This window comes from Elephantulus edwardii, unplaced genomic scaffold (assembly GCF_000299155.1).
Source record: "Elephantulus edwardii isolate Elephantulus edwardi_28Jun2011 unplaced genomic scaffold, EleEdw1.0 scaffold00261, whole genome shotgun sequence".
NCBI classification, from domain to species: Eukaryota; Metazoa; Chordata; class Mammalia; order Macroscelidea; family Macroscelididae; genus Elephantulus; species Elephantulus edwardii.
The window spans coordinates 2,357,590-2,381,576 of NW_006400011.1; the positions used below are offsets into that span (position 1 = coordinate 2,357,590).

The following is a 23,987-nucleotide window of genomic DNA, read 5'->3' on the forward strand; positions in this document are numbered from 1 at the left end:
GGGCTGTTACAGCATGGGGATTGTAATCAATGTCATGTGTATGAATGGAAAACCAATTTACTCTGTAAACTTTTACTCAGATCATAATAAAGAATGGGGTGTTGGTTTGTGTGTGTGTGTGTGTGTGTGTGTGTGTGTGTGTATGTGTGTATAAATGTATTTTAAAGATAATTAAACTTCAGGTGGTCTTGATATTTTTGTTAGATACATTCTGATGTTGCAGAAGAAAGAGGACTAAAAATAACCTACAAATACAGTGGAAAAGGGATTACAGAACCACCTTTTGGTATATTTGTGTTTAATAAAGACACCGGAGAATTAAATATTACCAGCATTCTTGATCGAGAAGAAACGCCGTATTTCCTGGTAAGAGTGATCACCTTTGTATGTGTGTGTTTGTTGTTATTCTTAACTAATAATTATGATTTAATTTATTATTGTGCTATTCAGTTCTTTTTACTTTAATCTCTCTTTTATTATTATTTCAGCTAATAGGTTATGCTTTAGATGAACATGGTAACAATGTGGAAAAACCATTAGAATTGCGAATCAAAGTTCTTGATATCAATGACAATGAGCCGGTGTTCACACAGGATGTTTTTGTTGGGGCTATTGAAGAGTTGAGTACAGCAGGTAAGATGCTATTATTTTTATAAATGAACACCCAAGGTCATTTTGTAACTGAACTTGAAATCTTATCTCTTAATTGGACCTGAGCATTCCCATGGGACAAATAATGATAAACCTATGTTTGGAACTACTTTTATGTGGTTCAAAAGATTTTGTGTGGCATCTTTTTTTACTCAAAAAATAGATATCTAAATAGATAGCATGTACTGATTGATGGAATATGTAAGGTTTTGCAGTAACCAATCATTGAAGTCCTCAAACCTCATTGGGGCGCTCTGGTGGCCTAGTGGCAAGAAGCTGCGCTGCAATCCTGAAGGCACACAGTTCAAGGCCTCCAACTGCTCTGTGGGAGAAGAAATGGGCAGTCATCTCCCATGTGATTAACTGCCTCTGAAAACCCTCCAGAGGGTCATTTATGGGTCTACTCTAACTCGATGGTACACAACAAACCAACCTCATTGCTGTCAAGCCAGCTCAGAGTTGACCCTCTAGCGGCTTTCGGAAAGGCTGTAAATCACATGGTGTAAATTGCCCTTTTTGTCTCTCATGAAGCAGTTGATGGATTAGAACTGCCAGAGAGGTGCTGCCTTTGGGTTAGCAGCCCAGCTCCCTGTGGACTGTGCCACTAGGGCCAAACAAAAACAATGCATAAATGAAATGGGCATGGCCGTGTCCTAATTGACTGATTCTTGAATTACGTTCTCTCTTTTTTTTTTTTTTTACATTCTTTCTATTGTAAGCCTCATTGACACTTTTGTTTAATGCATTGCTTTTTATGAAAACAAAAAACGCATACCTTTGGGTTGCCAGTGCAACTTCTTACTCTAGGCCACCAGAGCTTTCTCAAGAATAGTGTAAAGAATAATCATGCTTCTGATTCATTAATATCTTAATAAACTTTAAAATCATGTATCTGTTTATGCATCTTTCTTTTTTTTACTTCTAGAAATATGAACAATTTGTAATCCTTCATAGCAAACTTTAAGAATTTCACCTCAAGGATTTGTATACTATCCTCAGCCTTGAACTTGTTTCTCCCTCCCCACCCCCCCGGTGGCCTAGAGGCAAGAAGCTGCACTGCAATCCCAAAGGTGCAGGCTTCAAGGCCACCAGCTGCTCTGTGGGAGAAGGGTGGGCAATTAACTGCCTCTGAAAACCCACTGGAGAGTCAACTAGGGGTCGATTTCAACTCATTGGAGCTCTGGTGGCCTTGTTGTTGTCTACCATCAGCATAGGCAGTCTCTTCCTGTGTGATTAATGGCCTCTGAAAACCTGCTGGAGGGTCAGCTGTCCAACATAATGGTACACAACAACATATTCCTTTCATGGCAATTTTCTCAACTAGTGTTATATATATATATATATATATATCCCAGCAGTTCCACTATTGGGAATATACCCCAAAGAGTCCACAACTGACATCCAAGCAGATATATGCACACACATGTTTATCGCGGCTTTGTTCACAATAGCTAGGAGTTGGAAACAACCTAAGTGCCCATCAATAAACGAATGGATAGAGAAGCTGTGTTATATTCACACAATGGAATACTACATTGCATTGAAAAACAAGGAACTCATGAAATATTATTCAAAATGGGTAACTCTGGAGGACATTATGCTGAGTGAAGTATCTCAGTCACAAAAGGACAAACACTGCATGGTGCCACTGGTGTAAAACAGGACTGACCTCGGGGTTGGGCAGAGACTGAGAAAGATGGGTTCAATAACTTATACTGCATTGAAACAGATGAGGGAGAAAACTGTTTAAAAGAGATATGTGATTAGGTATTTTTGTCATGACAGGAGTCTAGAGCGAAGGCTACATGGTGGAGTGGACCTGGGGAGGGTTTGGTAAAACAATGAAATAATTTTTCTTTTACTTTTCCAAGAGGGTAGTGTACTAGGGGGGAGGGTTGGGAGGGGAGAAAAGTGCAACAGTGAATTAATGGAAATCCAAAGTCTCTGTAAATTTTCATTGACATTAATAATAAATTTAAATAAAATTTTAAAAACATATTTTTAAACTCTTTGTGATTTTTTTTGGAGAAACTAAAATTATATGTAAAATAACATATATGTACATCTTACTCGAATCTCAAATTCATTGCCTTTAAGTCAGTCCTGACTCATAGCTGGCCCTGCTTCAGGTTAGGAAGCTCTAAGTCATAGCGGGAGGAGACAGCCCACCTTTGTCCCCAGGAACTGCTGGTAGATTCAAGCCACAGCCTTAACTGATAGCCATGCAACTCGCTACTAGTCTACTGACTGCTCTCATTTCTAATTCCAGGTACACTTGTCATGAAAGTCAGCGCAACAGATGCAGATGAGCCCAATACTCTAAATTCTAAAATTTCATATAGAATTGTGTCTCAGATGTCTACTGAACATTCAATGTTCTACATAAATAAAGATACAGGAGAGGTTTTTACAGCATCTTCTGACTTGGACAGAGAGGTGAGTGGTCTTTCAAGTTGCCTGTCTTTTAGGCTCTCCGCTTGTCCAGTTCCACCTCTGTCTTCATTTTCTTTATCCTTTGTTTTGTATTCTTCATTCAAGGTTGCTGCCTTCTAGGGTTATGCTCTCCAACATGGTAGCCATTAGCCACGTGTGTCGGTGGAGCACTTGAAATGGGACTGGTCTCACTTGTGATGTGCTTTAAGTATTAAATATGCACCAGGAGTGGGACTAACTATAAAAGTGAGAATGTAAACTATTTCCCTAACCATGTGTTGATTACATCTGAAATGATAGTGTTTTGGAATTAATGGATTAAATAAATATTTTTTTTTTAATTAATACTGCTTGTTCCTTTTTAGTTTTTGTACTGTAACTGTAAGTAATATAGGATCTCTTCAGTTGGAATTCTGTTTGGAGAGAAGCCTAAGACAACTCTTAAAAGAACCCTCACTGCCATTGAATCAAAACCAACTCATAGCTGACTCTCCAGTTGGTTTTCAGAGGCTGTAAAATAGCACGAGAGGAGATTGCCCTCCTTTCTCCTGCTAGTGGATTCATACCTCCCACCTTTGAGCTGGTAGAGCTACTTCCTATCCGGTAGACCCTAAGACAACAATAATTGATTTGTGGCTTTACCAAGAAACGTCCAAGTTCTTTTCCACTGCTAATAAATGTATACAGGAGAGAGAGTGCTCAAACTTGGAGTCTTAGTTAAAAACAATAAAAGTATCTGGAAGAAAGGAAATTTTTGCAAATACATATACTGGGAGGAAAAATTGAATAGGTTTTGTAGAACAAGATGTGAATATTCCATTAAATGTTCCACTTTTTAAATTTCAAACTTATAGGAGAATTTTTATTTTAAAAAGGAAATATAGAAAATGCTACATGCAAGAAGGTTTAAACTCTGTAAATGAGAAAAATATTGATCCAGAAAACATTGTATCACCCATAAATCACCATCCAAATATAATAAGTAGAAGCTGCATTTGGAGAAACAATTTACCTCTCTCCGGAGTAGAAAAACATTGTCCCCTACATATCTACTGAGATCTCTATAATGTTGAAGAATATTATAACTCCTAAAATGTGACTCTTTTCTTTCCCCAAACAAAATTACGCAACATATTATTTTGAACTAGCAGTGTGATTTTAACAGCTGCTCTCTCTGAAGTGTAAGGTTTAATTCATAATAATGTGTGTAACTTACTGAGGCTTGAGCACATGCCGCTTGTTCTAAGTTCTTCATACGCATTTACTCATTTAATCTTCATGGTGCAGATCTAATTACTACCCAGTTTTTAAGTTAGGAAATTGAAGGTCAGAGGGTCACAAAACTAGAGTTGGAAATGCAGGTATCTTGGCTCCACAGCTCCACTCCCCTGCTTTTCACTGAGTGTCTCTGCCTCATATCAGCCTCTGTACTTGGCACCAGGTGCCCACCTTCTTAAATTCCAGTGCACTAAATGAAGCTGAGTTAGGGACCACATGGATTCCTTACACTAGGCTAACTCCTTAGACACCAGTCTCTAAGACATGGTCTCTAAGAATCATTTCTCTAAACAGGTCTGGGAAAATTAAATCAAGTATCACCCTCACTAGTCAAATTCTCTCGGAGACCGGGCTTTTCAGCTTAATTTTTACCAGTAAATAAAAAGTAGAATAGAAAACCTACTTTTTTTGTGTAATTTTTAATAGAGCCACATCATCACTTCTGGTATAGAATAAGCTGTATTTTTAAACTGTACCCCTTTATCCAAACTATTTGTAGAAAAAATATCATCTTCTGATAATATCACCAATGATACACTTAAGAATGTGAGTGTCACCCCACTTCTAGACACACTTTTGCCTCATAAAAGCTCTGGCTACAAAATAAATGAAATCTTCAAATAAATAATACTAGCAGGTCATGAAACATGATTGTGTATAAAGTACATTGAAGCCAAGTCTAATTCCTGTGAAATGAATTAAAATAAGAGGGATTTGGAAAAAATTCATTTTTATCCCAGTTGGATGTTTTTCATCACCCTACAGAAACAGAGCAGCTATACTTTGACAGTAGAAGCAAAAGACGGCAATGGACAAATAACAGATAAACCAGTAAAGCAAGCTCAAGTTCAGATTCGTATTTTGGATGTCAATGACAATATACCTGTAGTGGAAAGTACAATGGTAACTATTACTTTTATAATAAATGTGCTTGTCAATTTGTATTTTAGCTGTAACAAAGTATATTTCACTTAAGTTCATATTAAATGAATATGTATAGATATGCAGACATTAAATTACAATAGAAACATGTTCATATTTTGCAGTACGAGGGATCTGTTCAAGAAAATCAAGCCAATGTAGAAGTCATGCGCATCAAAGTGTACGATGCAGATGAAGAAGGGTCTGATAACTGGTTAGCAAATTTTACATTTGCATCAGGAAATGAAGGGGGTTATTTCCACATAGAAACAGATTCTGTAACTAATGAAGGAATTGTGACCCTTATTAAGGTAAGTACCTATAGTTCAGAAAGTAGGGTGAGAGAAGATGATGGAGGAAACGAATTACCATTTGAAGCCAAACTCTTTACAGATGTTTTCTATACTGGCACTGCACCTTTTATCTGCCCACGTTTGGTGGCTAGTGAATGGTGATACCATAATTCAATGTGACTTTTCCTCACTTTAACACTTAAGTGCTTTCCACCGCACCAGTTTGTTTAGATTCACTGAGATGATTCTTTCCGTTATAATGGATAAGCCCCACCAACAGAAGTAATTTCCATCTGCCCCTCATTCTTTCCTTCTTAGGTCAGATTATCTTTTAGGTGGCCCTGAAATTAGCCAAGCTTGACGGGAGACGGATCATAGCAGATAGCATGATACCAGCATCACAATTACTTAGCGCAGTTTGGTTGCTGCGCACAGCCCATTCCTACCGTGGCAGTACATACACCTTTCGACCTCTTGCATGCACTTTTCATATACTCCCTCTTACTAGAACTCACTAATAAAGACAGGTCTCATGAATAACATCCAAAACCAAAAGCTAGGATAACTTGTGGTGCTAATCCACTTGTGTTCATATTTAGATATACCTAGAGTCACCTACCAAGGCTAAATGCCAAAAATGCAGGGTCCCATCCTCTCATCTATAAGTCTAGGCGAGTAGCACTCAGGAGCTCACCTGTTCCCAAAACTACACATGTGATACTGATAGAAGCAGGCCAGCTATCACATTTTGCAATGTAGTATTCTAACCTCTTGTATTTAATTGTATCAAATGAAGTATGGGTTGAATAATTTTTTTTCTATAATTATATTTTATTAATTTTCATAAACATTTACAGAGATTTTGGGCTTCCACTCATTCATTGTTGCACTATTCTCTCTACCCTCCTCCCAGTTTGTTCTTGTCCAAATGCCACAGTGCTTGTCAGAGCCAGTTCTGATTAATCTTCTTTGTCAGTGTATCCTTTGCCATTCCCTATCACTCCTCCCTGAGAGAGACTTCACCCTGAGTCATAAGGAAAAGGGGACGGCGTATTCTCTTAGCTACTTCCTGCTGAAAAGGGACGCTGTGGGTTTCAGGGTGAAGATCTTCTCTCACTACTCTAAAGGGCCCCTTTGGCAGTAGGAAACACATAGACTATTATGGAGATTGATTTTGGAATTCAGATGCACTCTTATTGATTGTGCTTGGCTGTACATGTACATATCCTTCAAGATGTATCATGGGGGTGTTGCAACCTAGAAGACACAAATTTGACTAACAAGTTATAAGTACATGAGTCCAAAAATTATGGAAAAGTAAAAGAAAAGATTCTTTCATTGTTTTACAAACCCTCCCCCAGGTCCCCTCCACCATGCAGCCCTCGCTCTAGTCTCCTGTGATGACAGAAATACCCAGTTACATCTCTCTTTTAGACGGTTCTCTCCCTCCTCTGCTTCAGTGCAGTATACATTATTGAACCCATCTTACTCAGTGTCTCCCCAACCCCAAGGACAGTCCCATTCTACAACAGTGGCATCATGTAATATTTGTCCTTTTGTGACTGGGATATTTCACTCAGCATAATGTTCTCCAGAGTCTGGGTTGAATAATTTAATTAAGCATATAAGCCTTATATATTTTAAACAGAAAACTCCCACATAATTTTGAAATACAAAAATCAGAGGAAAGATTTTTTTCCCTAACAGAATAAATAAGGAAGATCATCGATGTGTTTTTGAATGGTTATGGTTGAATTGTCTTACCAGATTTTAAAGTAGAGTGCAAAGCTGCAACTTTCAAAATAGGATTTTTATTAAGTTACAAATGATGATGATATAATATATAAAAGAATGTAAAAGAATTAAAGTTCCATGATAATTACTATAGGCACCATTTATTGATAATCTATTATATACACCTGTTATCTTTATAACAACAGTAGAAGAAAGTAGATTAGCATTTCTTCATTTTGAAAGGGAGAAGTCATTTTATGATTAGTCAGAAAACAGATCATTGCATTGCAGACTAAAGAGTCCTGTCTACTTATATAGGAATAATTATAATTTTTAGTAATCATTTGTAAGTATGGCCATAGAAGTACTTAAGCTATGAAAGTCATGAACACACATTATAGAGTGATGAATGATGGAGGTGCTGGAATAGTGTTCTCAGAGGGCCATGATAACACAATTCTATAATTCACATAAACTTATTCATATAAATATATTCCATTTTATAATAAGGAAAGAAGTACAAATGGTCAGAATACTTTTAAAACTAGTACCTTGAACACTACCAAAACAAAGCCCAGGATCTATATATACTTGAGTTGATAATTCTGACTGTTCGTAGGTGGCATCTCTCACTCTCGTTGCCATCAAGCGGAGACAGATTCACAGCAGACCTTCCCTCCAGTAGGTTGTCAGAGGCTATAAGTCACAGGAGGAGACTGCCTGTGTTATTAGAAATTATATTGAAAGGAGGGGGCAAACTCTTGGTATTAACAAGCCTTGGTTTTGACAGAGTTAAGCAACATTCTTTAAAAGCTCTACTGGAGGACATTATGCTGAGTGAGGTATCTCAGTCACAAAGGGACAAATGCTATATGGTGCCACTGTTGTAGAATGAGGTTGGCATTGAGGTGGGGGTAAGACTGAGAAAAACTGGATGAAATATGTTTATGGCATTGAAGTCTATGGGGGAGAGAATAGTCTAAAAGTATTATATTTTAGGGCATTATTTTTATCGTAGGAGTACGCAATGAGGGTTGCAGAGTGGATTATATTTGGGGGTAGGGGGTGGGGTTTGGGGAGGTGCGGGGGGATTGTGTACCAATGAGGGAGTTTTTCTTTTGCTTTTCAAGGAGAGGAGCAAACGGGGGGGGGGGGGGGAGGGCTTTGTGCGGGGAGAAGGGTGCAACAATGAATGAATGGAATTCCAAAATCTCTGTAGATGTTCATTGAAATGAAAAATAAACAAACTAAATTAATTTTAAAAAAAGTTTAAAAAAAGAACAAAAAAAATGTTCCACTGTGTTTAATATGATAATATACTGTGGGGGTGTATGTTGGAAGGACGGGGCAGACAGAGCTACCAGCACTTAAATAGCCCTTTCTACTACAACTCATGGAATACATTTGAAAGAAGAGTATTTTATAAGTAATATATTAAGAACTTTCCACTAGGACCAAAAAAAAAAAAAAAGCTTCAGATTGTTAAAAGGAAAAGACATTTTAGAAGACTTTTACTTTTTGAGAAAGAAATGGGATGCATTCTTAAGTTTTATGAATATCTAAAATGACAAAATGTTTTTGTTTTAATTGCTTGGAATTAGGTGAAAATAGGAGCTCCAGAAACCTGTGAGGTAGTTCTGCCCCATCCTAGAGATTTGCTAGGAGCTGAAATTGATGTCACAGCAGTGGGTGGATCAGTGAAAGTACTGGAATAATAAATACTGTTAACATTTTCTCTTGTGTAAATGGCTGCATATAACCGCAAAGTCAAGTGTGTGTGTGTGTATTTCTGTGGTGTTCTAGCTGCTTCCATTTAAAAGAGTTCCCTTCATGTTTGCCTTTCTAGGAAGTAGATTATGAAGAAATAAAGAATCTTGACTTCAGTGTTATTGTCACTAATAAAGCAGCTTTTCACAAATCAGTTCAGAATAGATACAAGCCTACATCCATTCCCATCAAAGTAAAGGTGAAAAATGTCCAAGAAGGCATTCATTTTAAAAGCAGCACAATCTCAGTTCACACTAGCGAGAGCACAGATCGATCCAGCACAGGCAGCATCATTGGAAAATTTCAAGCTTTTGATGAAGACACTGGACAGATAGCCCAAGTAAGGTAAGAGAAACTGTGGATAGATTTCCTCATCTGTAACTATTTTAAATGCCTGTGTTCAAAAGTGGCTCTCTGGTGGTTTAGTGGTAAGGAGTTGTGGTGCCAACCCAAAGGCAAATGGTTCAAATCCGCCTTCAGTGCCGTTTACAGCCTCTGAAAAGTCACTAGTAAACGGAGTCAGTTCTCACTCAATGACACAACAGAAGTAACAGTTACCCTGGTGGTGCAAACACATTCAGCTGCTAACCAAAAAATTAGTGATTGGAGTCCCTCAGAGAAAAGGTCCGGTGATCTACTTCTGAAAAAGAAAAATCACCCACTGAAAGTCCATGGTGCACAGTCACTAAGAAAGCTGGCCCTAAATGAATCTCCTGAACTGAGGAGCAACTTTTCAGTGATAATGTCTTAGAAGTGAAATCCCCACCAGTAATACTGGAATCCGCTATTGAAACTTCCCCCCCACCCCATTTACTTATATCATTGTTGGCTGTAGTTTTTACTAGAAGCTGTAAATAGATCAAAAGATTATGTATTGTGGTAATAGAAAAGTAAACCACGGACCTTGCTATTCCACAAAAGTGTTTAGTTTTTCAGCATTACTTAGAGAACCTTAGAATGCGAAAAGATCCTAAAAATCAAATTCAAACCTACTGGTTTACAGACAAAGAATATTAGGCACATCTAAGTTAAATTATTTTCCAAATGTTCACCTAATTTAATTAGTGTCTGGTGAGGATAAGAGAAGTCATTACTTTTAACTTTGACTTGACTTACTATTTTGATAATCGATATGCATCACTTTTTAATGAATATTTGTGGGCTAGAACTTTTCTTAAATGATGTCTGATATTCATAAGAGAGAACAGGCAATACTTTAAAGGAGATTATGGGAAACATTCTATGTTAAATGGATGTTTATTAGTAGAACACTGCTTTTATTATTATAAGTGTGGATGTTGGAAACACTGACTACAACAAAGTCTAAGCTTTGAAATACAAGGCATGAAATTAATAAATATGTTTGAAAATCCAAATATATTCTAATTTCTGGTAAAATAATTAAAAGTTAAAATTAATTCATTTGAGTGTATAGTTGGAATTTTTTTTTTAAGTACTATAAAAATAAATGTTAGAAAATGCTCCCTTGTTCCTATATGCCAGAATGAACACTTCACAGGAGATTAATTATCAGTTTGATTCATAGAACAAAGTTCTAGATATGTTTGGTTTGTATTTTTCCATTTGGACTCACTGCTGTTTAATTACACCCATTTCTAAGACCATAAACTGAACATTCTTGCTTTTCTATAGCTGTTTCGTTCCAACTTAATTCCTCTAGCTTTGTGGGAAAAGGGACCTCTGGTGGTATAGTTCATAGAGTTGTACTGCAAACCTAAAGGAGGCACCTCGTTGCTGGTTTCAATTCACCAACAGGTCCTCGGGAGAAAGATGGGCAGTCTCCTCCCGTGTGAGTTACTGCCTCAGAAAACCCACTGGAGGGTCAGCTGCAAGTCAGTTCTGACTTTACAGTAATGAGGGTCATTTGTTTGTTATTGTTGAGCTGTGGTGCTGGAGAAGAGTATTGATTATACCATGGACTGCTAGGAAAACCAATAGGTTTGTCCTGGAGAGGGTGAGACGAGGCTGCTCCTTGGAGACAAGGATTCTGAAGCTTCGTCAGACATACTTTGTGCATGTTGCAAGGAGGGACCAACCAGTCCTTGGAGAGGGACGTCGTGCTTGGGAGGGTGGAGGGACAGCGCAAGAGAGGGAGACCCTCGATGAGTTGTATTGATTCAGTGACTAGGGTAACAGGGATAGGTGTATCAGAGACAATAAGTTTGACACAGGATAAAGCAGGGTTCAGAGCGGTGGTACATAAGGTCACTGTGAGTTGCAAGCAACTTGACAGCACGTAACAAAAACAAAAAAATCGCTATATTAGCATTATTTTCACTTTTAACAAATTCTACAAGAAACTGTCTGCTTCTCATAATAAACAATAATATGCCAGAATTATTAAATGCTTCTATTTAAGTCAATCACTGATTTTCTAAAGTTGATGTTTTAAAATACTGATAACATTCCCAGGTGAAGAGTAGACGATAGGCAGCTTTTCTCCACCAGCTCCTGCCTTTTAACTCCACACTCTCTAAAGGCGTCCACTTCCAGGGGAGCTGGGTCAAGAACTGCAGCTGAGCCTCTACACTCCTGGGCTGGGAGGCTGACCGCGACCACCCTTCTCTTAATGACTGTGGTGCAGAGCTAAGGAATGGGCCAAAGTGTGAAAAGGAGTAAAGACGAAGTCCTTTTAGATTGTTGTTGTTGTTGATTGCCATCAAGTTAAGCCCGACTCATAGCGACCCCATGAGCAAAAAGCCTGAAGCCCTTCCACAACCATCACCATTTATCAAAGTTCACGGAGTTTCCAGTGGTGTGCTGCTTAGGAAGTGGGTGCCACTCCTGCTTCCAAGCTTTTAGATTCTCTTCCAGAATTTAAAGGTTCTCAAATTAGTGCCTATAACAAGAACATAAAGAGTTGAACAGTAGGCAGTAAAAGTGGTAAATCCTAAATATATTTACAATTCTTTGCTTATTCTGAATTCAAAAATGCATTTTCTGCTTGCTTTTTAACAGATATGCAAAATTGGAAGATAAGGACAATTGGATCTCTATTGATTCTGCCACATCTGAAATTAAACTTGTAAAAATTCCTGATTTTGAATCCAGATATGTTAAAAATGGTACATATACTGCAAAGATTTTGGCTATATCAGAAAGTAAGTTGTCAAATACCTCTTTTTCTTGATTAAGTTTATTTCCATTTTGTCATCCAGCATCTGAGATCATTCTTTGGACTTTGCCTAAAAATCAAATCTCTCCAATGAGTAAACAAGTACATTTCTACTTACTTAGTCAATGAGAAGACATTACTTGATCTAACTGTGAGATTGTATCTAGTATAGGAAGTATGCTAATTTGTTAGTACCACCTCCTTACAAATACAAGCTGTTTCCATGAAACCACAACATACCTTTTTTTTTTAGACTATCCGAGAAAAACCATCACTGGTACTATTGTCATCACGGTTGAAGACATCAATGATAACTGCCCTACCCTGGTGAACCCAGTGCAGACTGTCTGTGATGATGCCCCCTACGTGAACGTTACAGCCGAGGACCTGGATGGACCTCACAACAGTGGGCCTTTCAGTTTCTCCATCATTGATGTACCACCTGGGATGGCAGAAAAATGGAAAATAATACAACAAGAAGGTAAGCAAAAGAGACTACGTTAAGATCTTAATTCTTGATGAGTATCTAAAATCTACTTAAATGTAGGTGTTCTTCACATAAATGATATTCCCAATATAACCGCTGTGCCACCTGGCTTCCTTATAATTTTTTAAAATTTCTAAAATGAGGTTGTGAATCTAGAGGCATAGGGCCTTAATCTGCCTGTAATAAGTACCTCATTTGAAATAACAAAAGAAGGAGAGAAGGAAAAATAATATCTTGAAGGTAGATGACGTTATTGTTTTATGTACGATTGAGTTGTCACCAACTCATAGTTGACCCTCCAGAGGGTTTTCAAAGGCTGTAAATCATGGGGAAGGACATTGCTCATTTTTCTCCCTTAAATCAGCTGAACTCAAACTACATGCCTTTGGGTTGGCAGCACGACCCCTTACCACTAAGCCACCAGAGCCCCCTGAAGGCAGATAGGTAGCCTACAAGTAGCTCTCAAAACACTGCTGACCCTTGAAAAACAACTATTATTTTAAAGTGACTATTTCAGTGAAGTTTCCAATTTAAAGTGCAAGAAAGTTTGCACTGATCTATAATGGTCTTTGAACTTACTGGGATTTCAAGATGTGACAGAGCAGAGTTTAGGGCTGTTGTACATAGGGTCGCTATGAGTCGCAAGGGACTCGATGGCACATAACAACAACAAATATGATATTTAGAATATGCCAGACGGTTATAAGAAAAACAAAACCAGTTTCCTTTGAGCCTTCTCTGACTCATGATGATACCAAGTCCTAAAAGATTACTATAGTTGTTGTGAACACCTTACTTCTAAATAGAGCAGACCACGTCTAGCCGTTAATGGACGTTTCTATAATTTCCCCCCTTCCTTGGTAATCATTCATTGTATTCCCTTTTGCTTCTCATTTTTACAGGCACCAGTGTCCTGCTGCAACAAAGCGAGCGAAAGCTTGGGCGCAGTGAAATCCAGTTCCTGATTCAAGATGTTCAGGGCTTCAGCTGCCTGGAAAAGCAGAGCCTGAAGCTCAGCGTCTGCAAGTGTCTGGATTCCAGTGGCTGTGTGGAAGCCCTGCGGGACTCCTATGTTGGCCTGGGACCCGCAGCGATTGCCCTGATGATTTTGGCCCTTTTGCTCTTGCTTCGTAAGTATTTAAAACCACCACCACCAGCAGCAGCTTTCTGGTTTTTTTGGTAGTCTAAGTTGTCTACTAATGATGTGTTGCTACACTAATCACTAATTTCTTTGCATTTATTCTTTAGCCAAACACTTGGACAAATTTTACAGTAGAGAAACAAAACCTTATTTAGGACTCTTCAGAATTATTTTTTATGAAATTGAATCATTTCCCATTTTAAACAGTCATGGTTTATCATGCCCTTCTATCACCTAGTGGTATAAATCTTGCTGCTGTCCCCATTTTTATGAGTAGTGTGAGGGTAGGAGTCGTGTCTGTTCTCACCGCTGTATTCCCAGCATAAAGGACAGCGTTTTGCACATAGGAAGCTCTCAGCAGAATTTTATTGGGTGAATTTGGACCCTGGAGACAAGACTCTTTCAAACTCAGCTCCTTCCAGCCAGCCTTCCACACTCGATTTGGCACTGCTCTGCGTCGCCAGACCTTTGCTTGATTTGTTCCTTCACTAGTGCCCACGATAGCCAGAGTCTCTGAGCATTTCAGTACTTCCTGATGTTCACATGATATTCCTAGACTTCTGGAATACCCTGCCTTCCCTCTATGTCCTCCTAAGACTTCTGTCCTTTGACAGTGAGCTTTCTCATATTTAAAACTAAAAGCTCTCCTTTCATAAAACAAACAAAATGTATGTAAAGTCTTCTTTGGATAACTTGAACACCATCTAATACAGTCCTAGTTTTCCACCTAACAACTGTGAACACCTTTTTTTTTTTATCTTTAAACCTATAAAACCTCTCATTTTTGCATCCAGATTGGCATATTTCACCAAAAACAAGCTTTGAGAGTTTGGATCATGATGAATAAAACAAAAGCTGTGGCTGTAAATAAAGACAGACTGAGCTCCCAGAAATGACATGCAAATTCCATAAATATGCTAGATATGTTGACAGATATGTCGAGGCTCACTGTACCTGAATTCACTTTTGTTTTCTACCCAGTTGTACCCCTCTTGCTGCTGATGTGCCATTGTGGAGAGGGGACCAAAGGCTTTGCACCCATCCCTGGTACTATAGAGATGCTGCACCCCTGGAACAATGAAGGGGCACCACCAGAGGACAAGGTCAGCTTCTCACCTGTCCACACGGCCTGTCTTCTTTGGGAATTTCAAGGGCTCATGGCAGATGTTTGAACATGTTAGGTCACGTGACCATGAAGTAGTTATTATAGATTTTATTCATATGCCTTTGTTAAAAAATAATTCTGCTGACATCTATTTAGTTTCTTTTTTTTTTAATTTTATTTTCTTGTTTGTGTGTGTGTACCATCAAATCAGATCTGACTGGTACAGGAGGAAATTGTTCCTCCTTTTTCAGCAGAGCATCTGATGGATTTGAACCGTGCACCTCTGGGATTTGCAGTGCAGCTTCTTGCCACTAGGCCACCAGAGCTCGCCATCTATTTAGTTTCTGTTGCCAGTGCAGCATTTTTACTCTATTGTCCAAGTCTCGTGTTGTTGAGAATGTAGAGCAAGGGCAGAGAATGACAAATTCCCTAACTCTAGAGAACGTGAGAATTCAGGGTAGAAAACTTTGTCCCGATAGTAAATGGACAGTCGTGTACGTCCAGTCCAGTTGCTGTTCCATTGCCCTCCACATGTAGGCTTGGCAGATATAAGCCACACAACCACAGTGGCATTCATAAAATGGCCTAAAATCCTCTTCATCCTCCTTCCCATCTCCAGTATCTCTGTATTACAACCTTCGCCTGGGCCTCTCCCTGCCATTGCTGCGAGCCCCTTTCCCATAGAATGTGAATGTGGCGTCAAGTGTATCACAACATTCAAAATAACAGTGGCTTAAATACTAACTTGAGCCGTTCAGGACGTGCTGCAGGCTCTCCTCCTGCTCCAGCTGCTGTCCTGCTTACCAGACAGCAGAAAGGACTATGGTGCAGGAGACCAGCATTTTATGAGTACGTCCCAGACACCATGTCTACTTATGGAAGTCATGGAGATATGGAAATAGCATCGTGATTTAGAGTAAATGTGTCAGCTTTAAAAAATAGTCTTTGTAAACGTTCATTAAAATTAATAATAATAATTTTTAAAAAAATAAAGATACTATAGCACAGAAAGGGTGCTTTGATGGCCTAGTGGGTGAGGAGTTGCACTGCCAACCCAGACACAGGTGGTTTAAACCCACCAGCTCTCCTTTGGGGGAAAATGGGAAAACTCCTGCCATCTGACTTTTTGTTCTTGTTATATGCCGTCGAGTAAACTATAACTCATAGCGACCCTCTAAACAATAGCTCTGAACCCTCCTCTATTCTGAGCCAGTAAATCTCACTGTCTCTGACACACCTACCCTTATTACCCCAGTTATTGTATCAATCCATCTCATCAGGATCTCCCACTTCTGCACTGTCCCTCAACCCTTCCAAGCATGATATCCCTTCTCCAAAGTCTGGTGCCTCCTGGCTACATGCCCAAAGTATGTCAGATAGAGTCTCAAAACTCTTGCCTTCAAAGAGCAGCTTACTTTCACCCTCTCCAGGACAGACCCGTTAGTTTTCTTGGCAGTCCGTGGTATGCTCAATACTCTTCGCCAGTACCATATCTCAAAGATATCAATTCTCCTGTCATTCTTGGTCACTGTCCAGCTCTCTGCTGCGTACATAGCAATAAATTTCAAAGACCATGGCCTGGATCAGGTGTACCTTAGTCTCTACATTAACATCCTTAATCTTCAGCTCTCTGGAGAGACCATTCTATTTACAGAATCTGAAAACCCTCTAGAGGGTCTACTGTGAGTCAGTTCCAACTCAGTGACACACAACAACATAAACACAGAAACATTAAAACTCAAAACTTGGAGAAAAATTAAAATGTCATTGGTTCAAAAAAAAGTAAAGGAGTGAGACTCAAATAACACGTTTGAATATTTGTTTCCTTCAGTTATAGTTATGTATGGACCAAGATGGCAAATTAGAGGTCTTCAGTGAAATTTAATTTATTAAACTTAAAGTGTGTCTTGAGTTAGCCTCAGAGTAATAGCCTCTCCCATTCTTATGCCCACGTAGTGCATTTCCTTTTCTCCATTGTGTCCCTCCATCCTTCCGACTCACTTCTCAACTATATTTGCTCACACAGGCGGTGCCTCCCCTTGTGGCGGCAGATTTTGGGGAGAGTCGAGCAGTCGGAAACGGAGTAGGGGGTGCGCTGACCAAGGAAACCATTGTGAAAGCGAACAGCTCTGCCTCCTTCACCAAAGGGCTGCACGAGATGTCTGCAGTGGATGGAAGATGGGAGGAACACAGAAGCCTGCTTTCTGGTGGGGCTGCCCAGGCTGCTGGAACGGCAGGAGTCGTCACAGGTACTGAGACCATGCGGAGCACAAGAGCCACCGGGGTTACCAGAGACGCAGGTGCAGCCCGCACCGTTACCACCGCGCTGAACGAGGACTTCTTGAGGAGTTATTTCACGGAGGTAAGGTTTCTTTTTCATATGTGAAGGAAATGCCTGTATATGTAAGTGGTATATATTAGGTTAATCATTGCTTTGGCTCCAAGTGGAGTTTTTTTAAGAAAGTAATTTAGTAGGAACTTATGAAGCCTTGAGGTGAAAATGGTGTGATGGCAACTGTTTTGTTTTAATGAAGTAAAAGAGATTGACCCATTAGAATTAGACCGTATTAGCTACATTATGTGGTGATGACAAATGATACCAAAACCTTAATTCTTAGAAAGGTTTATTCCTCCCTGACATGCATGTTTTTGTCAGTTGAATCAGCAAACTCCCTATTCCTTATTGAGTTCATTCCAGGAGCAGATTGTATCTGGGAAGTTGCCATCCTTGAGCCCTAGAGAAAAGGGCAGTGGCAGAGTAGCCAGTGGCTCTCAAAGTGACTGCCCCTTTCCTTCACCAAAGCAAGTCACATATCCGCCCTGATGACAGTGGCTCTGAAAGTGTAATCCTTTTATAGGAAGAGGCTTGATTAGGGTGGGCCCAGTAGAAAAAGGAAATTTCCTTTAAAGGAAATAAACAAATCAATAGCCCAGACTGACGTAGGTATCTTCGGATGAATGAGCTATTGATAATCTGTTGTTGTTGTTGTTAGGCCCAAAACGATAGGATGAGACTGAGTTAGTTCAGTCAGCATAATGCCCTTCCCTGCAGAGGACTTTTATTATAAAAACAGGAGGATAACTAGTAAAAGGTGTATGGAGCTCCAAGGGAAAAAGGGGTGGGACCAGAGAGGGGTAATGGGCAGTGGGGGGAAATCAAAGGGTCACACAATTTAGTGTCTAGAGAGAGAGGGGGTAAGGGAAATAGGAAAGATCCAGCGGGGATCCAGAAAGGGTAATGATGGGCATAGTTAAATGGTGAATGACTTCATAGCACATAACAAATGAGAATGACTGAAACACAATGTGAATGAAGGATAGTGTGAAATACAATGAACACGAACTTTGTACGCAAACCAATGTAAAAATTAAAAAAAAAATTAATATGTTTAAATTTGTTTTATCTTCTGGGTGAAAGAACTTGACTTCACTTTTGAGATATTTCACAGAAATTCTGAGGGAAGTTTCAGAAAAGATGATCAGACACAGTAAGGAAGCTAATACCTGGAATGGAAATTTGAATTGAGACCTGAGTACCTTTATTGGGAACAAGATACCCACGTCCCAGGGTGTGGGAGGGCAGAGTTAAGAGTATTAGACATCTGAAGGTGGGCTTCCCTCCAGGAAGCTGATTTCTTCCTCTCCCCTCTCTTATGAAGTACTAAAAGACTCCCTTCCACCATTCCACCACCTACCAGCCATTTTCTGCCTGCTCCAGGAATTAATGGATATGGTCAATGTCAAGGCAAAGCACTTCCAGTCCCTCCTCTGCCTAATGCCAAGCTGGATTTTAGCGCCTTGTTACTTATGTGTTGACATGGTTTCCCCCTCATCTCTAACCCTACCCAAGGCCATCTGAGTTATTTGTGTATGTTAATTTTTTCTGTAGAAATCATTTCATTTTAAACTTATTCTGAAGTATGTAAAATTAATAACTTTGAATTTGTTTCCTTGACCTTGAGTAACCAATTAACATTTTGCTGCATTTGTTATTTGCTATTCCCTTTTTGTTGTTGTTGTTTGTTATTCTCTCTCTCTCTCTCTCTCTCTCTCTCTCTCACACACACACACACACACACACACACATATTCTCTTAATTACTATGGCAAACAAATTCAGAAATTTGTCATTGACACAATCTATATTTCACTTTTCACATACTTTGGGCACATGGCCACGAAGCCCTTAGAGAAGGGCATCATGCTTGGAAGGGTAGAAGGACAGTGCAAGAAGAGATGGATTGACACAGTAATTGGGACAATGGGGATGGATGTGTCAGAGTCAGTGAGACTGGCTCAGGACAGGGCAGACTTCAGAGCTGTTATACATAGGGTCACTATTGAGTCACAGTTGACTCGATGGCACATAACAACAACATATTTCAATTTAGCTAATTAGTCCAATGATGTGTGTGGTTTTTTTTCTTTGTTAGAATCTTGCATTCAGTTGATATGACACTTTAGTATCTTTTAATCTGAAGAAGTCCCTCTTCGTCATCCTTGATAATAATTTTTTTTTTTAAAGAATTCAGGCCAATTATGTTGTCAGATGGTCTCAATTTCTGTTTCTCTGGTATTTTCTTCATTTTATACAGTTGGGACCAGATGAGGGGACCTTGTTTTTAAATGCACTTTGTCACTGATTGCATGTCTGTTTCTGTGTGCATTTCAGAAAGCAGCCTCTTACACCGGAGACGACGACGCCCACATAGCCAAGGACTGCCTTCTAGTTTATTCTCAGGAAGCACCCGAGTCGCTGAGTGGTTCCATTGGCTGTTGCAGTTTTATTGAAGAAGAACGAGATGACCTCTTCTTAGATGATTTGGGACTGAAATTCAAGACTCTAGCAGAAGTTTGCATGGGTCAGAAAATAGACGTGGATATGGAAATAGGGCAGAGGCAAAAGCCTGGCACTGAAGCAAGTAGGAACACAACTTCACATGCACACTATGAGCAGACGATGGCTCATTCAGAAAAGAGCTCCCACTCTGGCAGTAGCTTTCACGTTTCAAAGCCTTTGCACGAAGCAAATGCAGAGAGAGAAACTCAGGAACTAGTCACAGAAAGATCCATGTCTTCTAGGCAGGGTCAAAAGGTAGCTGTGCCTCTTCCTGATCCACTGCTTCCTAGTAACATTGTAGTGACAGAAACAGCCTATGCCGCGGCCTCCACCGTGCAGCCAAGCACGACAGTCCTGGGTTCTAGACAACCCCAGGGCCTAATCGTGACAGAGCGGGTGTATGCTCCCGCATCCACTGTGCTGGATCCGCATTTTGCCAATGAAAGGAATGTCCTGGTCACCCAGCGAGTGATACAGTCTAATGAGGGCATGTTGAATCCCCTGGAAGCCCCTCAGCATCTCCCAGATGCACATTACGTGATGGTGAGGGAAAGAGAGAGGGTCCTGGCCCCCAGCGTGGATGTGCCGCCCCCAGTGCCCATGCCCAGAGTAGCAGGGGGAGCGAATGTGACAGTGACAGAAAAAGTGCTAACTCCTGCTTCCACTCTGCAGTCCAATTCCCAAGTCCCCGCTGACACCTCAGTGCTAGCCAGAAGGACCATGGGTTCCGGAGCCACTGTCTCTGGCCCTGGGCCGGACGTTGGCTTCGAGGAGCCCGCGCTTTCTAACTCCACCGTAACCACATCTTCCACCCGAGTCATCAAGCGCAGCACTGTGCAGCATTCGTACTCCTGAACAGCAGGCAGCTACATACGCTCTGGCCCAGGGTGCAGATGACAGCTCCTGAGGTCAAGTTTTCAGTGTCCTGAGCTTTTCATGATCCTGACAGATACACAGAGACATCGGACACAGCACTTTTCCCATTCGGTACTAGCCAAAGGGTCACACTCTCTTTTCCAGGGGTGGTTTTTACAAACGTCCCATAATTTACAGAGAATACAGTGATGATATGGTTTCTTTCTTTATTTTTATTTTCTTCCTTTCATTGTAGCGTGGGTGAAAAGTTTATAGAGAAAATACCTTTTCCATTAAACCATTCATACACTTTTTGTTGACGCTGCTGCTTCTTGAATGTCTGTAAGTGAATTAGGACTAGGGATCTCTAGGGACTACTCACCAAGCAAGTTAACAGACAGTAAATCTGGCTTATAAGAACATAACTAGATTTACAGAAACATTCTGTGCTATCATCCAGTTCATCATCTTTAAATAGGACAAACCACAGAGCGGACTCTTTGTACATCATGATAACATTTAACATGATGGCTCTGAACTATGGACTTGACAACGCCCAACAGACTCTGATGTACCTGGTCACAGTGAATCACTGATGACTCAGTGGCACCTAACAACAACAACAGATCATCAATAACTCATTCATCCGAAGATACCTACGTCAGTCTGGGCTATTGATTTGTTTATTTCCTTTAAAGAAGGAAATTTTCATCTATGTGAAGTTGTTTGAATTTTAGAAGTCTCATCTATAAGCACACACTGTATTCCTGAGTGTGAAAGAGCGTGTGAGTGTGTGTGTCTTATGATCTTAAGAAAAGCACTCACTATAAGGGAGGTCTGGTGGCCTAATAGCAAAAAGCTGCACTGCAATCCCAGAGGAAAGCAGTTCAAATCCACCAAATGCTTTGCTGGAGAAGGAGGGGCAATCTCCTCCTGTACCAGTCAGATCTGATTTGACGGTACACACACACAAAATAATAAAATTTAAAAATTTAAGAAAAGCACTATAATTTTTTTGTCTTTCAACATACATGAAAATACTGAATATTTGTAATCAAAATATTGATCATTTATAATTCAAGGAAGAATTTCTAAGTATATAACAAATGTATTTTTTTTTTATAGTAAGGATATACTGTTTTAAAAACCACTCAGGACCCATTATCTTCTAAACTGCTAGTATTTAGTGCAGTTACATGAACCGTCCATAGTCACACCTGTCACAGCAACCATGTCCATTTCATTCATTCCTGTTTATCCTCAGTACTGTTTATCATCAAGCCTAACTTGATGCCCAGTAGATATTTGTGGATTCAAACAAAACTTTGCAATTCTTTTATCTATGATTGCCAAAAATACCCAAAGACTATAAATCCTGTAATTATGACTTTAGAATTAAGATTTTTATTATGATGTCTCTAAGTCCTCAGGTGGATGGTCATGACTTACTAGTCCTGTTGCTGTTGTTTGCTGTTCGTTCCCACTCTTAGGGGCCCCCTGTGGGTGACAGAAGAACCAGCCCATAGGGTCTTAGCCGTAATCCATCAGCAACTCCGCAGACGGTCTGCCCTGTTGTGATTTATCGCCTCATGCACCTGATGGAGAATCACTGTAAGGTGGAACCAACTTTACAGCAGGGACTGTGAGTTCTTTTTTCAGTCTTTCTAGAATCAGATCAGTAATAACTCTTCCATGGAACCACAGGTTTCAACTGCCATCCTTTAGAGTAACAACAGAGTGCTTAACCATTGGATGTCCTAAACTCCTTATTAAATGTTAGTAGCATCTTACTAAGTACTAAATATTATTATTAAACTTCAAATACTTCACCTTGTTTTGTACAACATCCTTGCCTTTTTGCAAAAGTTATTTGGGGTTTGGTTATTGAATAGAAAGCATTTTTATTGTTTCGAGGTGGGTGGGTGGGTGGGTGGGTAAAATAATCCATTACAAGTTTGAGAATATATGTGCATATCAGTAATAATTTATATAAACATTTGCTACAACAAAGTAGTTTTCATAAATTTATAACCTTCAGGATATTTTGCCAGTGAGAAGAAAGGGAAATTCTCTTTTGTAGTATATATATGAGGCAAATATTTTTAAACACCCTCCTGTGGCAAAGAGGGAGGTCTCAGATACTTCCATGATCTATTTTTTTTTACTCTCTTAGTAATTATTTTTTTAATTATAGATTTGTTCGGTTTCCCAAGTATAGAATAGAAGTACCACTGCTGTGTGAACATGTAAATACTCAGAACAAACAAGATGTGGTCTTAAATTTCCTGCTCAAGCAGACTTGGAAAAATCTAGCTTGTCTCATGTATATAACATAATCACATTTCCTAAACGATTTTCTTTTCTTTTTGAAAGGGGATATATATTGTTTCCATTTGTTCTCTGGAAATTCTATTTGTATGTGTATCATCATCATGCTGTTCACTCTGATGGTGTGTCATTATAAAATGTGTAAATAAAAAGACTGTTTCAGAGCAACTCTTCATGTCTTTTCCCGCGTCCTGTTTTACTGACTAAGATGTTGGCGAGCACGCAGAGAGCAAGTGGCTGTTGGATTTTGATGCTTCTCTTAGGTCTGCTTGGCCTCGCCCTGACAGCTTCTTCATGAGAATGTTATTTCACCCTTTTACGTGATGTTACTGTGTAAGATATTGTTGTTATGTGCCGTTGAGTAGGAATCAACTCATAGCTGACCTTTCAGCAGGTTTTTAGAGATGATTGCTCACACAGGAGAAAATTGCCCATCTTTCTCCCTCAGAGCAGCTGGTGGACTCGAACTGTGTGCCTCTGGCTTAGCAGCACAACTCCTTGCCCACGAGTCTACCTGTTATAAGGAGGCAAAAGCAATGCAGTAACTGTTAAGCCAACTCTTAACTTACGCCACACATGATGTCCCAGCAGGGCATGTGCTCCACAGAGTTTACAATGCCTGTTTTTTCCAAAATAGATGGATCTCCAGGCTTTCCTTTGGAAGCAGCTCTGCGTGAGCTCAGACCTCCACCTTTACAGGTAACAACTAGCTGTGGGGACTGTTTGCATTGCCCGCGAACACTGAAAGTCAGGGAGGTCCAGTTAAACTCACATTTCAAATGACCAATAAATTGTTTGATACCCTGTAATAAAAAAAAATGCCTGTTTGCTTTTTAGCTCAAATTCCATTTAACTGAGAGTCCTGTGTTGTACTTACCACATCTGTCCACTTTATTCCTAAGGGGCCCAAGTTCACTCCATGTTCAGAAAGTAATGTTGGAGGAAGTACAGGACTTGGCTAGATGCACATCCTGCCCAGGGAGATGAAAATCATCCTAACGATGGAAAGGGGCTGTTTG

At 39.7% G+C, this 23,987-nt stretch overlaps 1 protein-coding gene across 1 annotated transcript in view; it reads left to right on the forward strand.

The window, feature by feature from the left end:
- The window catches only part of DSG2 (desmoglein 2), a 32,650-nt gene extending 12,010 nt beyond the window's left edge, over window positions 1–20,640 (forward strand). Inside the window, exons 4-15 of the mRNA XM_006899566.1 lie at window positions 205–366; window positions 489–633; window positions 2,921–3,087; window positions 5,128–5,265; window positions 5,409–5,594; window positions 9,157–9,422; window positions 12,057–12,199; window positions 12,467–12,694; window positions 13,603–13,830; window positions 14,823–14,944; window positions 16,973–17,308; window positions 19,618–20,640. Of these exons, the coding sequence (XP_006899628.1) occupies window positions 205–366; window positions 489–633; window positions 2,921–3,087; window positions 5,128–5,265; window positions 5,409–5,594; window positions 9,157–9,422; window positions 12,057–12,199; window positions 12,467–12,694; window positions 13,603–13,830; window positions 14,823–14,944; window positions 16,973–17,308; window positions 19,618–20,640 (3,144 nt within the window). The remainder of the gene's footprint in view (window positions 1–204; window positions 367–488; window positions 634–2,920; window positions 3,088–5,127; window positions 5,266–5,408; window positions 5,595–9,156; window positions 9,423–12,056; window positions 12,200–12,466; window positions 12,695–13,602; window positions 13,831–14,822; window positions 14,945–16,972; window positions 17,309–19,617) is intronic.
- The last annotated feature ends 3,347 nt before the right edge of the window (window positions 20,641–23,987 follow it).